This window comes from Channa argus, chromosome 9 (assembly GCF_033026475.1).
Source record: "Channa argus isolate prfri chromosome 9, Channa argus male v1.0, whole genome shotgun sequence".
NCBI classification, from domain to species: domain Eukaryota; kingdom Metazoa; phylum Chordata; class Actinopteri; order Anabantiformes; family Channidae; genus Channa; species Channa argus.
Window position 1 is genome coordinate 21,895,163 of NC_090205.1, and position 18,833 is coordinate 21,913,995.

General features: G+C 37.5%; 1 protein-coding gene across 4 annotated transcripts in view; it reads left to right on the top strand.

The window, feature by feature from the left end:
* pth2ra (parathyroid hormone 2 receptor a) overlaps positions 1–18,833 on the top strand; it is a 64,561-nt gene that overhangs the window by 34,953 nt on the left and 10,775 nt on the right. For 3 of the 4 annotated variants that reach the window (XR_010915158.1, XM_067515435.1, XM_067515436.1), the window contains 3 exons: positions 1,133–1,199; positions 8,448–8,542; positions 16,481–16,619. Coding sequence is in view for 2 of the 4 variants with exons in the window: in XM_067515435.1 (XP_067371536.1) it covers positions 1,133–1,199; positions 8,448–8,542; positions 16,481–16,619 (301 nt within the window). In the remaining 2 variants the exon portion in view is untranslated. Of the gene's footprint in view, positions 1–1,132; positions 1,200–8,447; positions 8,543–16,480; positions 16,620–17,751; positions 17,933–18,833 lie in introns of all 4 variants that reach the window. The other variant, XR_010915159.1, reaches the window with a different exon arrangement.

An 18,833-nucleotide genomic window follows, 5' to 3' on the forward strand; every position in this document is an offset into this window, starting at 1 on the left:
CTAGCTGTCTGTTTAGGGTCATTGTCCTGCTGGAAGGTAAACCTCCTCCCCAGTCTCGGGTCTTTTGCAAACTAAAAGGTTTTCTTCTAAGATTGCCCTGTACTTGGCTCCATCCCTCATTCCCTCAACTCTGACCAACTTCCCTGTCCCTGCTTAAGAAAAGCATCCCCACAGTATGATGATGCCACCAACATGTTTCTTTATGGGGATGGTGTGTTCAGGGTGATTTAGGCCAAAAAGTTCTATTTCGGTCTCATCTGACCAGAGCACCTTCTTCCACAGGTTTGCTGTGTCCCCCACGTGGCTTGTGGGGACTTCATTTGTCTTTCTTTCAACAATTACTTTCTTTTTTGCCACTCTTCCATAAAGGCCAGTTAAGTGGTGTGCATGACTAATAGTTGTCCTGCTGACAGATTCTCCCAGCTGAGCTGTGGGTCTCTGCAGCTCCTCCGGAGTTACCATGGGCCTCTTGGCTGCTTCTTTGATTAATGCTCTCCTTCCCTGGCCTGTCAGTTTGGGTGGACGACGATGTCTTGGTAGGTTTGCAGTTGTGCCACACTCTTTACATTTTCAGATGATAGATGGTACAGTGCTCCGTGAGATGTTCAAAGCTTGGGATATTGTTTTGGAACCTAACCGTGCTTTTAACTTCTTCACAACTTTATCCCTGAGCAGTCTGCTGTGTTCCACGGACTTCATGATGCTGTTTGTTCACTAATGTTCTCTAACAAACCATCTGAGATTTATACCTATACTGAGATTAAATTACACACAGATTAATATTTAGGTGACTTCTGAAGGCAACTGGTTCCACTGGGTTTTAGTTAGTGGCATCAGAGTAAAGGGGGCTTAATTCGTGTACGTATACATAAAAATGTTTTAAAAAATGTTTTAAAACAATTCATAATTTTCCTTTCCCTTCACAATTATGTGCCACTGTGTTTTGGTCTATCACATAAAATCTAAATAAAATACATTTATCTTTGTGGTTGTAACGTGACAAAATGTGGAAAAGTTCAAGGGGTATGAATACTTCTGCAAGGCACGATATGTCTTCCTCATGTCTGCTCTGCTCTTAGTCTTCAGGCTTCTTTAATGATATCTTCCCCTCTCATCTGTATTTGTGTTGCAGGTGTTGGGAGTTAAGTGCTGGTAACATCAAGTGGATCTACCAAGTTCCCATCCTGACAGCCATTGGGGTAAGATTGGATTTGTACTCAAAATAAATCTTTTACTGTTTTAATAAAACAACAAGAATTAAAACATATGATGTATAAAAACAAATACATGTACTCCTGCATACCTAATACTTCACTAACAAGCACTGTCATATCACACTAAGCCTTTGACTTAATTAGATGCTGCATTCAGATAAAATCACAACACAAACAACAGTGAAAGCAATACATTGCATATCACTGCTGTCAGACAGAAAACAGCATAAGATAAATGTGAACTATAAGGAGTCAAAATTACCTTTGATGAAAGATGCTAAGTCTCAAAACATCAGCTTAACGAAACAAGTCGGCACTTCTGGCCTTGATGAGTGCTCCTGTGTCTTTGCAAAATGTGTCTGCTTCTTGAACACATTCTTTCAGCATTAAGTGTATTAGATATACATGAGATAATAAATGCAAAGCTTATGAAAACTGTTTTAGCTGACTACACCTGCTACATTTGTTCTAACACAACCAAGTGCTGAAACTGTCCATCAGGACTGTGACACACCAATTTCTGGCTGTTGGTGAAAGTTTGACGCTCTATTTTTTGGCTTTGGTACCAGTTAGACCGCTGTCATCATGTTGACTCAGCAGCAGTGCTTTTGGTGAGAGAGACCACTATGATTGGCTGTTCAGTACACAAGAAGAGACCGAGGGCTGATTATGCCAGTAGTGCGATTTAATAATTCTTATCAGACATACTCTCAATTATAAGGAGATAACTGGCTGTGGTGTGAAAATGTGTTTTGTTTGTGGATCGTTATTCACAGTTCTAGATGTTCTGCCTTCTATTCTCACACAGGCACAGAACATACATGATAGTTGGCTGCTGGATGTTGTCTTTGTGGTGTGTTCAAGTGCCACCTGTTTGCCAAGATGAAAGGCGACGTGAGGTGACGCAACAGTCGGCCTTCGTTGCTGCTAGTTCTTTGAAGTCTTCTTGGTGCGTCTTTGCCCTGAGTACTAAAACATTAACTGTTAAGCGAGGCATACAATGACTTTCTTTTTGTTTCTGTCAGTTTCTTTAACTAGCTCAAAGTTAGCCTTCGAGATTCTGCTTTCATCAGACGCAATAGTGTAATGTACAGCAACATTCAGCCTTTAGTCTCTCAATTACAGAGGGCTGAGTGTGAATTGCAGACATCTGTTATAACCTTGTTCTACTCAATAAAAACCAGCCAGGTACTGTCATAGCACTAACCCTAGTTTGTGCACCTACAGTAATGTACTAGCATCTATTTGGGTCAGAGAGGAATTCAGCAGTTTAACTAAAAGTTCATTAGTTTCTGGTCTTTGAAAAACCCAGAAGGCTTATTTCCCCACTATGTCACTTATTGTCTCCTATGCACAAAAACATTTGATAAACTCAAATACTATGTGATATATGACCATTCTAAGGTACAGAGGTTTAATAGGTTTAAAAAAGCCTCTCACAATAACGTAAGTTATAACGAGTAAAATACAGCACAACAGCTACGATACGCCTCTGTATCCTTTTGCTTAAAGTTATAAAATGAAAGTGCAGATTTGATAAGAATGACGTGACAACTTTGTGCTTGTATCTAAACTACTATCATTACTCGGTCTGTCATTATATCTAATGTTTTGGCACCTTTGTTGCATTTATGTGAAATTTGCACAACTCCTCAATGGAGTCCCAGTCCTTCTCAGACCATTGATCCCGCTCCCTCTCTCATGGCAACAGTCACTGATAGCAGAGGTAGCTGATGATGAGTTTTGGTATCTCCAGTAGTCCAACTGACAAGCTCTACGTTTCCAGGTTCTTTGAACTAACTACGTCCAACTAAAGTTGAAAAGTCACCAATTGGCATCAATTCAACAGATGTGTAATCCATTTCCAAAAAGGGCTTTAATTACACAGCTCTTGAACATATCTGGATGTCTGAAATGAACAGTCCAAACTCACTGCATATGTTCACCATTATTTCATCTCGATTTAAATCTGCTTTATTACAGGAGTAGAATCTCAAATAAACAAATAAATGTGTTTAAAGTACATGTGTGCACAGCATGAAGCTATGCAGAACATCTGTCTGTGTGTAGGTTGACAGAGATGTTTACGTGTATGTATGGAGAAGCATAATTCCAGTTGACACATACTTTGGTTTTATCCATAACTGTACTTGAATGATTTTCAATACCAGTACCATTTCATCAAACTGTATCTATAACCTAATTTGTTATTTCTTCCACAAAAGCATCCTCAAGCCACAGAACTGCCCTGTGTCATATTTGTCACAATTTTGCGTGATTACAGATGTTGCTTCCACATAAGGCTTTAATATATTTAGGCTCTTTTTTTCCTGAAATTGTTCACAGGCACAAATGACTAAACTAGAGGCGTGTCCAACTATTTTATTTGCATTTCGCTGGCCACCAGCATTGGCTCAGACAAGGCCAAGGCAGGTGAAATGTGGGAAAGAGGCTGAATACTTTATTAGTGGGAGGAATGAATAATGAGCAAATAGATTCGGGGCAGACTTCAATTAAGTTGGTTCCTCTTATTTCCTTTAAAAGCAACAAGGGAAGTGCAGAGGTTTGTATCCATTAATCGCCTAATGTTCCAAAATGTAAACACAAAAACAGAAAAGATAAAAAATATACAGTAACAGGCAGCTGATTCACCGTATAATGGTCCAACTTAAACTGTCCCATTATAGTCTGCTGTATACTGTGATTAGTTGGGCTACAGGTAAAGTAGTTTAAAATCTGATTTGTCTCTGCATATATGAAAATAAGCATATATGTATTTAACGTACCAGTACTTTCAAAATATCAGTCCTTTATTTATTATTTATTAGCAGTGGCTCTTAAATCTGTATACAAGCTCAGGTCTTACATTAATGGACTGCCATGAGTCCAGACTCATGTTAACATGAGTTATTGTTAAAGCTGTTTGGCTTTTGGAGGTTTGCCATCCTTTGGACTTGTGCAGTAGGTTCTCTGACCAATTTGCGGCATATGGTGTGTATAATTTTTGGGTTTTTCTGTGAATTCTTTACGTGCCAAAAATTAGGTATCTTACTGGCACCAACACTACGAGTCGTATGGTTTAGGTAAATTAGGGAAATTAACTCTACCACTCCCACACAGTGAAAACAGCTGCAGCTGCAGCCTTTTGTGAGTGTCTCCCTTTCAGCTGTGGCATGTTTGCAGAGTGCACATGAAGCTTCATGTTACAGCTGTACATGGGAGAGAAATGAAGTGTGAGTGCAGCAGGCAGTTCAATAGTCAGTGTAAATCGGCGGCTTCCAGACTCTGACATTGAGGACCTCAGAAAAAATTGACACAAAATAATGAAAACCCTTCCTGGTGAAGACAAATTTATCGATGCAATTTAAACTGATTATGCTGTCGTATTTACATAACCTGCAGTGTGATTGGTGTGAGGATATATTTGGTAACTAAAATACTCAATTAAAGCAAACCAGTGAGGCACCCACAGATTTAGAAGTTAAAGAAAATTGAAAATTGCAATAAACATGGAACTAAGGGTGTACCAGAGCAGACATTATGATGATTAAAAGCAGCGTTCCGGCAACATGTCATCCATGGAGACCCCTCAACATAGGTCTTTGGGTTGTGGCAAGCTAACAAGCATGTGGTGGCACTCCGTTTGTGTTTCTGAGAACCAATTAGTGAATAGACACATGCACCAAACCAGGACATAGACAGTTAAAGGAAAAAGAAGGATCTAAGCTCAATTAACCCTAAGAGTGAAAGTAAAAGATGGTTGAATGTGGGTGTTTTTAATGATCTCTGGGTTATTCTAAAAAAGGAAGGGGCAGTACAGATACTGTAAGAAGTGCTGAGAAACTGAGAGAAGCATGAAGGGGAAATTATTACGAAGGCTAACTTTTCTTAATATGCAGATGTGGTAATTAAAATAAGGAGACTGTTTAATATTTTTTGTTTGTACACTATAGAACTTTACCAATGGAAATGCAGTGTGTATCAACAAGTACTCCATATAGAAAGATCGTGTCTATGACTGAAGATTGGAAGAAATATTATACAAAATGGGAATGATGTTATCCAAAGTGCAGTGATGAAAATAATAGGGCATGTCTCTCTGGCTTCTTCTAGTTCAAATGAAAATGAGCTTTATGGCATCAGTAAACAGTGTTTGTTGCCAGTGTAAATCATAAAAATAAATGATCAGCCACAGTCTTGCTTTGTGTCATTTACGCTATGATGTGAAAAGCTGCGCTACAGGCTCAGTAACCGACTTTGGCATAGAAAACCCAAATGAAGAAAAGGGAAGATACAGCATACAGAGTGTTTGTTCATGTAGGCTACTGCTGTGGGGACTGCTTATTCAAATCTCTGTCAACTGTGTCCAAACTGTGTCCAAACATTTGCTGAGATAGTTGTTCTGGCTTGAATCAGCTATCTCTTTGCTGTATCGCTCAAGTTGCTAGCAAGCTCAAAGTGGAACAAGCTCCTGCAGATTCTAATTAGAGATAACACTGCAGTATCCAATGCTGTGCTGGCCGGACAGATTGTCCCCTAAACACACAGAAATACGATCACATACCGTGATGCTTTCTGTTACAGTCCCCATGCACTAATTCAATACTGTAAGTAACTTAGAGTTACAGTGTGTCTAAATATTTTGAGCTCTCTTTACATTTGAAAAGTTATTATTTTCATGTTCTTTTAAAATTCAGCTTGATGTAATTTGAGCATAGGTGACAGAGTTGTAATAATTCCTCATCTAACAACTCAGCAGTTAAATCTTAAACAATATTAGGTTTCTTGTTAACAGTGACGGGCTTGTTACTCAGAAAATGTTACTCTGTTTCATTACTCTGTTAAAAATCTATTATTTCTTTTCTTTTCTGAAGTGTTAGTGTTAGGATCTTGACGACAGAGAGTCAGAAGTGAAAATGGGCAACAACATATCCATATGCAGCAACATGCTTCACTAGTTCTTTGTTGCTTGTTGTAGCTGCTGTCAGTGATTAAAATCCCCTTTTAATTATAGCAATTAAAGGGTTACAGCCATCCTCTGTGGTTACAGAGCACCCATTTTGTTGGGGTGAATCTCTGCAAGCTTTACACTGTTGTGCTGCCTTAATAAGTGTTTCGAGAGGTTTGAGGTCCTGTTTGTTGCAGAAAGAATTTCACGACTTCCATCACAGTTTACATGTTACAATAATTTTCTTCAAAAATAATAAAAAGCCCGAAAGAGAAGAGTGTCCAGCAGATCTTGTACAATCAGCCCTGTCTGGATTGCATCTTTTGTTAACATGATGAGGATCTCTTGAACATGAAAGAGAACCTCTAAATATGTAGATATTGAACATGTCAAATGTTACCAGAGCACATTTTATTCTGCCAAAATGGCTGATTTTGATGGACAACCCCCAGTTTGTCGGACTGGTGTTATTAAACTTTTTAAGGGTTAAGTCCAGGTTCAGCACATGGTTAAGATTTTTAAATAATCTCTAACTGTAACCAAATTGCTTTTGTTACCTATAAATAACCACACACAAAACTCTTCATTCCTTGAAATATATTTCAACAATGCATGGAGACATAATCCATGCAGTGATTTGGCATCCTACAGTACAAATTGTGTTTTGTGTATTAGCTGTATAAGAAAAGGCTGTGCAGAATAAAAAAAAAAAACAGTTGTTCAGACAAATGTCATCATCAGCTGCTCCAACAACAACCCAAAGAAAATAATCTACTCGTTGAAATCAGTTTCATTGTAATTAATTCCTCTTATTGTCAAATCTTTATCGAATCTACTCCTTGCTAATAATTGAGGGACTGACTGTCAAAACCCTGAGCTGACAGGTTACATGGTTGCCAATGGTGACCCACCTCACTCATATGTCTTGTTAGTTTCATGCTGCAATTTCTGGCTAACATTCTACTTTTACAGTGCAGATTTCTAATAAATGATGCATATATTATTATTATTATTACAATGCAAGAAATTATAATTGGTGACTCTAAACCAGCCATGTGAATAGTTGCCTGTCTAGAAAAGTCTCAGTATGTTGGCCCTGAGATAGACTGGAGACCTGTGATGGGTGTACTGCACCTCTTATACAGTGACAGCTGGGACAGACCAAATGACCATGAACAGGATATGCTTTCGAAGATTATGGTTGGGTGGATGCAAGAAATCCCGTTATTGTGTTATTTAAATCATAAGCTAACAAGTAATTCCGACAGGGTTTAAGTAGCTATTCAGCACTTTCACATTGGCACTAAATTAAGACAGTATCATTATTAGTTAGTATTAGACAGTATTATTAGTATGTCAACATTTCAGTTTTTTTTATATTAAGTTTTAATTATGTTTGTGACCTGCTCAGAGTCATTAGGTAAAGTACATACAAGGTCAGAATACTTGTGCAACTGTTGGAATTCATGTGGAGAATAATAAACAGCTTTTATCATGTGTGTGAGTGTATGTGTGTGTCCTCGCACAAGACAGTGCAATAAATTGTTGGAACCTGAAGCTTGTCGAGATAAATTTCGATGTTTTTGGCTCATTTGAATATAAATGGTGGTGGTTATATCTCTTATTCAGTTTGCTACTGCTCAGCATAACCTTACAAAGGCAACAAATACACACGCTCACACACAGGTAAACAATCTGAAATGGATTGATGTCACTATAAATTACATGTCAAACTTGGTCAAATCATATTAATAGCCAGGCATTAATAATCATCACAGTGGAAAATGGTAAATATTTGTGAAAAAATATAAATTTCATCTCATCACACAAAGTCAGTATTTCTCAATAAGCAGTAATTTACCTCTTAAACTTGAAAGACATGTTCTCTATTGTTTTTACTGCAGGGTGTGTAATATCTACAGATTGTTTCTTGGAAAGTTAGATGTATTTTGTTGGGGTTGTTAATATTTTTTGTAGCAATCTAAAACTGAAATCAATTTATTTATTTTTTTATTAAGGTTTACAATCAGCATGTTGGAGGATAGCAGAACAGAATTGCCCTTTGATTGAAAACACAGTTCCTACTTTTTCTAGTGATAATATTATATCCTCTTGGATTATGCAATTACATTTCTGTGTTCCCAGATTGGAAACATTTCATTCTGTGGTATAAAAGCACATCACAGCAATTACATTTTTTCATATGTTTTTTTCTTGGTAATAGGAAGTGATGTCACTTACAAAAAAGACACAACTGAACGATCTCTTTTTTTTTTCTGTTTCAGCTCAACTTCGTCCTGTTTGTGAACATTGTCCGAGTGCTGGCCACTAAAATTCGAGAGACAAATGCGGGAAGATATGACACCAGGAAACAGTACAGGTCTGTACTAAAGTGACTGTATCTGTAAATGTGGTAGTAAAATAACCGACATACCTCTAAGCAAACTGCCATTATAGTGAAAAGAACATCTGTTTTGTTTAATTTACACCCTACACTGTACTTTTTAGGTTAATTTCTCAATTTTGTTTGAACTAATGAATTTTGTTTATATCTAAGAAAAAAAAGTGCAAAAAAATTGGTGAAAGCTACAAAGTCCTTTTATTAGAATGCAACTAGAAAATGTAGAGAATGCAGGGAATAAGGTAGCAAAAAGTTTAATAACGGGCAAGTCATTAGTGTTACCTCGCTTTGTACTTAGCATAACACAACATGCCATCCCTTCTGAAAATTCACTGTTTGGGAACAGTTATATTTTTTGAACTCCCAATGATCCCAAGGAATTAAATTGTGTTTGCGAATGTTTGGAGAAAAAAAAAAAAACACTGACAGTGATTGACTGGTCTCCACCAGTTCAGACTAGAATATTATAGAGGCAGCATCACATAGACAAAGACATAAAAGACACTCCAAAGAAGGACTCTGGGAAGTAGTGAGGGAAGCCTAATATCAAACATTTCAACACAGTCTCCACCAAACCATTTCAAATATGCTAAGTGCAAATGGAGGCAACACTAAATGCTGACTTCTGCCTGTAGAAGCTAAAAATGTTTTACTTTTTGTTAATATCTCATATCTCATTTTGCTGTAAAAAGACAGAGAATTAAATATTGATTCTCAATGCAACATTTTAATTTCAAGCAGACAAGGTTGCCCCTTCAAATGTACAAATACTCTCTCTCTCTCTCTCTCTCTCTCTCTCTCTCTCTCTCTCTCTCTCTCTCTCTCACACACACACAGACACACACACACACACACAGACACACACACACACACACACATATATATATGTATAATGTACTTTATATTCCAGCATTTTCACTGCATCAACTGCATCTGCATTTGCCTGTAACATCAATATTTTTCTCCCGTGCTGGTGCAGCAGTCAATGTACTAGACACGAATATTATACTTACAGTGTATTTTGTAAGAGGAGCAGGATTTTGAATGCTGTAAGCAAGGATGTTTTGTGTAGGTGAGCAGACTATTAATTTTAAAAAAAAGAGATGATGGGATCAGGTGCAGAGAACTGGCAGCCATGCTGGCAGGCATCGAACAAAATTGTGTCATTTCATGTGTGCAGCAGAATAAATACAATAAAAATAAAAGCAAAAACACACTACAGAGGAAGCAGGTGCGGGATGGTAAACACAACTTGACTTTCGATGCTGATAAAACCGGTGTTTAATGTGGCAGGTTGCTTGTAGCAGCTTGTTTTAAATGTCCCTACATTTGGCTCATATTTTCATGTTATCATACTGCAGTCATGGATAGGTGTGTGGAAGAGATGAAACAAACACAATTTTGATGAGACAATTGTAGAAGTTGTGAACAAACCTACAGATTGATCGGACATTTGGAAGAGAAAACCAATGTGAATACTGGAATTATTACTCAAACTATCTGGTTCACACCATCACAGTTTACAGACCATAATCTTCTAAACTTACTGTATTTCTATATACATAGTTTTCCTGTGCAAGGACAGTTTGTTAGTGACATGTGCTGCAGTCCGCTTTGGCCTCCAGAACATTTGGCTAAAAGTAATTGCTTGTTTGCTTACACCCTGTCACTCATCTGGAAGTTGCAGGTGTAGTAGGTGACCCAATTTTATCCTGCTTGATGGTTCTTTGTATCTCACTTGTCCTGAATAGACTCGTTATGTGTAGTTGGGAGTGGGGTGGAGCTTTTGGGAAGTAAGGACTCTTGACACCCTTTATTCGCATAGGAGGGGGTCGTAAGGTGTGGCCTCCTTGGTGGATGGGGGAAGTGGTCGTAATCATTGGGCAGCATAGAAAATGGAAGACGGGTTATGTCTGAGGCCTCCTGCTCTGTTTAAGGACCCATTAACATACTGACTGCGTTTAAGCACTTAAGTAGCTGAGGTACTCAGAGAAAGTTGGTAATTAGGGAACAGTGTTAACATGCACTTAAAAACCTGGTTACATGTAGCAGAAGAATAACCTGATTTCTCTTCCACCTCTCCAGCCTGGCAGACAGATTTCAACTGTATAGTGATGGAAAATGCTGCTTCCTGACTTCTCTTTGTGTGTGTGTATGTGTGTGTGTGTGTGTGTGTGTGTGTGTGTATTTGTGTCCCAGAAGAGTGACAGGGCAGGGGAGATAAAGGAAAAAAAGAGGACACACACAGCTGATGCAACCAGAACACTGCATTATGAGAAGAGGAAGTTCTAAAGTTCTGGTCTCCCTATTTATCAAGAAGGAGGTGGCCAAAACTTTAGAACCACTTATTCTTATAATACACCCCATTACGACTCCACTACCCACTGTGACCTCAATAATAAATTGAGAGTAAAATGATCACATTTCTGAAAGTTTCAACTTAAAAAACTGAAAAGTTATACCATTGTAAAAGTAAAACTCATGGCAGAGCTGCTGTATTAGATTGCATTAGATTGTAAAGGTGGACCTAATAAAGTAGCCAGTGAGTGTAAGTCTTGCAGCTTAAACATAAATCATTAGAAAGTTACTAAGTTGCTGTGGATCCATAGTGTTTCCGTTGTTATTTTAATCAGCATTTGGTGCAAATAGAGTCACACTGCAGGTTCTGTGGTGAGTGATGTCGATGACCGTCACTCAGATCTGCAGAGATGGTCTTTTGCTTTGATGATGCTCTGCTGTGAGATTCTATTAAAGCACCCTCTTGAACTTTATACCAGTGCTACTTTTGTTCAGAGTGAGACATGCATAATATGCTGCTGCATTCTATTTTTCTGTATCCATTTCCCCACCAAAATACTTTAATATAGTCATGAAAAAATAACAATAAACAATTGGCGAGGATAAAAATCCATCCCTTGTGTGGACACTGTCTGGTTCAGACTGTGACAAAATATTGCATGAAAACTAAAATTTAGATAACTAATGCATATTATTTCTTTCCAATTATTTATGATATATTTCAGCTTCAAATAAGGTCAGGTGTCTTTATGGCAACATTTTTCACAGTAGCTACATAGTGTCTCTGACTCTGGCATGCAGGGGTGTCCCCTCCCCAGTCTCCTCCCCTCCCCTCCCTGGAGACACCCCTGGTTGTATGTGATTTTGCATTTAACTAATTATAAGATTATTGCAAAAATGACCTACACTCTCTTCCAAAGGTATTTGAACAGTGAGGCCAATTCCTTTATTTTGGCTGTAGACTGAAAACATTGGGGTTTGAAATCAAAAGATGAATGTGAGAAAAGAGATCATTTCAGCTTTTATTTCCAGGTATTTACATCTGGATCATCACCCATTTTTCACGTGAACAAATGTATTGGAACAAGTGATTCACAGGTGTGTTTTTTTTTTTTGCCAAGGTCCTATAAAAATGATTATTCAAACAATAAATAGCACTGAATTTCTACGCTCAGTTTCAGATTTGGGTTTTTCTTATTCAGTGCGCATTTATAGTTAAGTTGTAATGTGTGTAACCAACATGAAAACCAGAGAGCTGTTTATGGGTGAAAAACTAGCAATTATGAAGCTAAGAGAAAATGGAAAATCAATCAGAACTATTGCACAAACATTGGCCATAGCCAGTACAACCATTTGTCCTGAAGAAGAAACAAACCACTGGTGTACTAAGTATCAGATGTTGAACGGGGGGACCAAGGAAACAACAGCAGTTGATGACAGAAACATTGTGAGAGCTGTAAAGAAAGACCCTAACACAAGTCTTAGTGACATCAGCAACAACCTCCAGAGGGCAGGGGTGAAAGTGTCACAATCCACTGTTCGCAGAAGCCTTTATGAACAAAAGTACAGAGGCTACACCAGAAGATGCAAACCACTCATTACCGTTAAGAATAGGAAGGCCAGAAAGTACAGCAATGAGTCTCAAAATTTCTGGGACAAGTTTTATGGACTGAGTCAAAGATGAACCTAAATTTTGGAGAAAGAAAGAAAGAAGGTGCACATGATCCCAAACATACTGAGAAACACAGTGGAGGTAATGTCATGGCTTGATGATGTAACATAGAACTCAGACGTCTACAGAAACATTTTGTGTGACATTTTAAATAAAGATGCAACCAAACTGATTGGGAGATCCTCATCATGCAGCAAGATAATTGTGGGTCAGTTATTAATATTAATAACTAAATATTAAGTCATATTGCCTTGAATCTATTTTCCAATACTTGTGCTCACATAAAAAATGGGTGGCTTCAAACAAAAGGTGCTATCTTCTAATCTGATCCAGATGTAAATACCTAAAAGCTGAAATGTTGATCTCTTGTCTCATATTCATCTTTTGATATCAAACCCAAATGTTTTCAGTCTACAGCAAAAATAAAGAAATTGGCCTCACTCTTCCAATACTTTTGGAGGGGAATGTATACTTGTCCTGTACAAAGACATGTATTGAATTATGATAAATACAGTATGTTCACATCAATTTGAATTACACTAAAACACACAGGAAGTTTTTTCTCATGGATACTTTTTTCGAACTACAAAAAGAGTCTCTGAAGGCGTTTCAAACAATGCATGATGGGAAGTCTGCTGGTTTTGTCTCTTTGAAACGTAATTTTCTCAGACACAGTCTTAGTTTTTCATCTAATCATTTCAAGTTAAAACACTTCAAGTCAGAAAAAGAAACGTTTAGAAGTTCTGGCAGTAAAAACTAATAAATTGTATAGGCTTGAAAATATAACATATAAAACAAACGTATATACAAAACGTATATACGAAGTGTTACTGAGGACACGATGGATTCAGTATGATGCAGACTGACAAAATAGAAAAATGACAAGAACTTGGCAGTTCTCTTTAGTCATTTCCAGACAAGTTGAGTGAATCAGCCAATCAGCTGGCAGTGTGCTGCAGGACGTGTGGTCCAAGTGAAATTTTAAAGGACGCCTTCATTGATTTTGAATGTGCTTCTCTCTCTCGCTCTCTTATATATATATATTTATAAAGAGAGAGAGAGAGAGAGAGAGAGATGCAACCCTCCTGAATCTCTACCGGGATTGGGATAAGCACTTCATGGCTGGGGATGGGGATTGGCTGTTAGGGGTTCAGTGTCTTGCCCAGGGACACTTCCACATGTGGTTGGGAAGAGCGGGGCACGGGACACTATGGTCTATGGTCAATTTCTATTTATTCCCCATAAATCGAAATTGCAAACATTACCTTTAGAGTACAGCAGTTATTATAGAAATAATAAATGAAATTCACAGGAATGTGACAATTTATAGCTCCTGTACTACATGGTCCCCTCTAGAGAGGATTTCTCCAGAGGTCCTGAACTGCTGGGAATTGCAGCGATTCTGTGAACTTCTATTCCCTGGAGTCATTTTCCTGAACTCTGTCCACACAGGCCTCCTTACCCTGATGTATATTCCCAGCAGAGTTTGGCTAGATGCACTGGGCTAACAGAATGCATCATCATATTCCAGAATATATCATCACATGAATATTCTGAGCTAAAGTGCTAATCAAAACATATAGTACCATTTTCTGTAGAGAGTAAAATTAATAAATAAAAAAACCACCAGCTGCTTTTTTCCAGTCAGCTCCTGTCAGATACAATCCAGAAGGAGGAAAAGAAGCGCTCTGCTATTTCCACAGGAGATTTGGTAGATATGCAGATATGTGTAAATGAACCGGTTAGGATGACACTAAGTTTATCATTGTGTCTTTTTGCTCATCCATTTGAGACACTGAGAGGATCACTGATCCTCCAGTGACTGAATCCTGCTAATATACATTTTCCTATTAATAAGGGCTGAAAGAAATTTCATATTCAGGAACCACATGCAAAACTCACAAATAAGTACACAATGGTCTACAAATGTTGAGTTTCCAAAAGTGATAGTCAGTGAAAATATTTAGTCTCCTTTAGGAAAACCTCTCTAGCGAAAAGAAATTCCAAACATCTGTTGTTTTTGGCTTTAGGCATAGAACTTGACTTTATTCTGACTGAAGCCAATAAAAACATTTAAAAAGTTGTTATACGCCTTGGGAAGAAGAACCCCAGAGTTCTTACAGGAGAAATATTGCACGTTTCCCCGTGGTAAGTCTGACCAATAAACTGAGAGAACTTCCTGCTTTTCAGTGTTGTAGTCAGGGAGCTCTGGAGCTGTTGAAGCAGGGTAAATTATTTTAAGATTAATTTTCTCCCATACTTAGAGTATGTATTCATGCCAGGAGACTCCTCTCAATCTGTTGCAGGAATCTGAGCTTGCCAACAAAATATTACTAGTCACATAATTTTGAGTTTTAAAATCCATTAACCCAGTAAAGATAAAACTAATTTGGTGATAATTTGTCTTTGTACAGTTAATTGATTTTTTTGGTCAAATGCAATGACATGCCACAGTCATTTACATTTGAGGACCCAAGTGAGGAGACGGAAAGCGGAGGTTCATCGTAAAGGTGTATTTATTAAAAAATAAAAGGGTGAAGGTGCTCACAATTAAAAATCACTCTATTAGGAGGAACGAGTACTACAAACAGTGTTAACCAATCAACCAACATAAATCCAAACACAAACTTAAACTCCAAAAAAAGGAGGACAAACTAAAGAAAACAGTGTCCAAAAAAGAATAACCAAACCTTAGACAAATAAATGGGAAAACCAGGCTTGGCAAACCAACAGGGAACTACGGACAGAGCATGCAGGATACAGAAACACACAAAAGTGAGTACAGGGACAAGAGAAAAGACGAACTGAGGAGAATGACGGGTTTTAAAGGACAAGGGAACAGGTGAAACAAATATGGACAAACGAGGTAGGCAAAGACACCCAACAGGAAGCGACACAGGAGGAGCAACAAAATAAAAGCTAAAGACAGGAAATAAAGCTGGGAAAGCTGGGAAAAACTAAACACAAGGACAGGGTTGTGACAGCCACAGATTGTCCTTTAAACAACACACACACAGTTACAGTAACATATAGCTGAAAATGTAATACTTATAATCTTTAGTAACAAATCCTGTCACTTTATTTAAATTATAAGATAAAAAAACAAATTTTATTTTACAAGATCAAAATTGTTTGCACAATTATTATTATTAGACGAGATAACATGACAACATAACCATCGATTAAATTGTCAGTTATAAAACTTGGTTGCAAAGTGTTTGTGACTCAATGGAGTCTGGGCCCCCAAGACATCAGCAGATGTTGGTTTGTTCTTGGGGCTTTTTTGCTTTTATTTTTGCCTTCAGAGAGTGAAAGTCATGCTCATTTATCTTCAGGTCAGATAGTTATCGCAGAATATCCTAGTTATCTAAAGGAATGCACTAATGAGCTCAAACCCCACTGGAAATCCACTGAAAACAACTGTTGTGGGTGAAGGAAGATTTCTTTCTCTGGTAAAGAAACACAATAGTGGGCAGATCGAGAACATCAGGAGGTTGTGTAGGTGTATCGTTGTCAAAGATGACAATCATGAGAAGAATCCACCAGATTAACTACAGAGGATTTATCACAAGATTTAAACCAGGGACATGCCTCAAAGACAGGAGGTGCAGCTTATAGCTTGAAAAACACAATTACAAAATATTTAAATGTACAAAAGCATTTAAAGTTGTATAGCAATGTCATATAAACACATGATACAAAGATGAACCTTTGCCAGAGTGAATGGAAATATCTGGAGAAGGGAAAGAGCTGATTATGACCTGTTGAGGGTCTATGGATAATACGCACTGTATTTCCTACGCTACATAATATTTTCAACCAATCACTTAAAGAACAACTGACAGTCCACATTTTTATTTGCAGAGGAAGCCAACATCATGGGGCTCGTGTCATTTTACAGATATGTGTGGACCTAACTACGCTTGTACATATGTTTGTATTTACAGGAAACTGGCAAAGTCGACCCTTGTGTTAGTGCTGGTGTTTGGCATCCACTACATCATCTTTGTTGGGATGCCTCATACATTTGAGGGACCAAGCTGGGAGGTTCGAATGTACTTTGAGCTGTTCTTCAACTCATTTCAGGTACTTTCTGAGCACCTTTCAATTATATGTGATGAGCTTTTAAGATATTTTCTTTGTTACACTGCAGTCACTATTGCATTGCAGCATTCCTGCAATAACTCCTCCATTCATGAAGTTGATAATACTCGGTTGTTGAAACTGTTTCAAAGAAGGATTTAACACTAGCGTGTTTTTAGTGCGCTGCTGAATTGTATTGTGTTTTCCCAGGAAGCATTGTGACATTAAGTGAGCCCTAAAAAAATTTACTATAACGCTTCTCATAATTGTAAAAAAAATATTCCAGAATCAAAGTTGAACTGAAGCCACTGAAATGACGATGATTACTACAAAGAGGAAGAATAACTGGCTCCACGTATGTTTTCTTTGAAACACAGAATCTTTTTATAGTGAGATTCAGTGAGATTCTAAGCAGTGAAGCAGTGTCTAAAGGGTCACAGTCTCCAGTGAGGAGCAGTGTACCAGTTTAATGTGTGGAAATCACATCTGAAATGTTATGTACCTGTTTCGTCTTTCTGCAAGTGGGAAGCTTTATTTTATTAAGGAAAATGTGTGACCCATGGATAATTACAGGCAATAAAGCTTCTTAAATTAGAGCCTGTAGATGGAGCATGCATAATGTTTGTTGAAATCTGACAGCCAAAGGTTTAATAAGCCAACAGGGCTGAAACTTACCACAAGCAATGAAACCACATTATTTCTCTTACTGATGTGTCTTAAAGGACTTTTTATCAAACTGTAAGAGGAATGTTCATAATTTACTTGCACTATATCCATTGCACTACTGCCCACCATAGCCTTATTTATTATTATTGTTATATTCTTACTTCTGTTTATAGCTCACCACAGTATATATCCATTTTCCTTAAATTTCTACGTATGTACATTTCCGCTTACAATACTAACTTATTTATTTATACAATAACTGGATATCCTGCTTTTGCTGCTATTGCACTATTGCTGCTATTGGTTAGACCTAAACTGCATTTCGTTGCTTTGTACTTGTACATGTGTAATCACAATGAAGTTGAATCTAATCTAATCTAATCTAATCTAAAATTCAACACGTTTTGTGTTGCTTTTTTTGGTGGGTTTTTTTTTTAAGATCTTCAAATGACTAGTTGTGCTCTCGCAGGGGATGGTGGTCAGAGACACAACAAAAGCACCAACGAGTTTCATAATTGCACTGTGCCTCCTGATGTGCCAAGGAAAAAAAAAATGGCTGTCACACTCTATATCATTGCCAAATAGATAAAATCTCATGGTATGTGCCAGATGACTGTGGGCTCACACCTGTGTGGAAAAAGATCTTAAATGTGAGTACATGTATAAAGATCTAAATAATAACATTTCCACTTATTGTATTTTCTTTAACATTGCTACATTTAAATATTTTCATCTCTGAATCATAGTTAAATAATTCAAAGTTGCTTTCTGACACAGCTTAAAGTGCACATACCAGGTTACATTATTTTCAAAATGATTTAATTTGAAATGCCCATTGTTTTTCAAGACATAAGAAAAAGTGGAGATTTTGACCACTGCTTTAAAAAATAGTTTAATTTTGCATTTCACTGCATATTATTATCACAATCAGTTGTGCATTTTACCAAAACTCCAGTCATCAGTATAAATTTTGCTAAATGGAAGATGAACAGAGCTACATTAGCTCATTTAAAACGAGAGGATCACAGTAATAATAATTGAATTTACTCATTCCAGTTAAGTGGTTTGGCTTTCATCTGACGTCCACATTTAACAGGTTTCAGTAAATGTAAATCCTGATGATCAGTGAGACAAAGTAATTATTATTAAAATTATGAGCCACTTAATTATGAAGAACATCCATTATTTTTATACCTCATTCAAACACGCTTATTTGGGAACTCGAAGGATTACAGCAGAAGGAAAGAGCTTCATACTTAAGTTTGCAATAATTTGTTAGTTATCTCATGTCTTTTACTCTGCAAAAATTAGATCTATATGCGTCTTCATGAAAACCCTATAATGGACGTGCTGACTCATATATTCCCAAGCAGGTGCTCAAAGTCAAACCTGAGCTACTAACAAAGACAGATGCTGAGTATAGTTTGTATGCAACTGAAGTCAGGAAAGCCATACGCAGCCACATCAAAGCTGCTAGGAATCCTTGATGTCAAAAACATCTACGGGGCCCTAATCGACCTCCTGTTCCCAGCTCTCTGATTTCTATTTGAC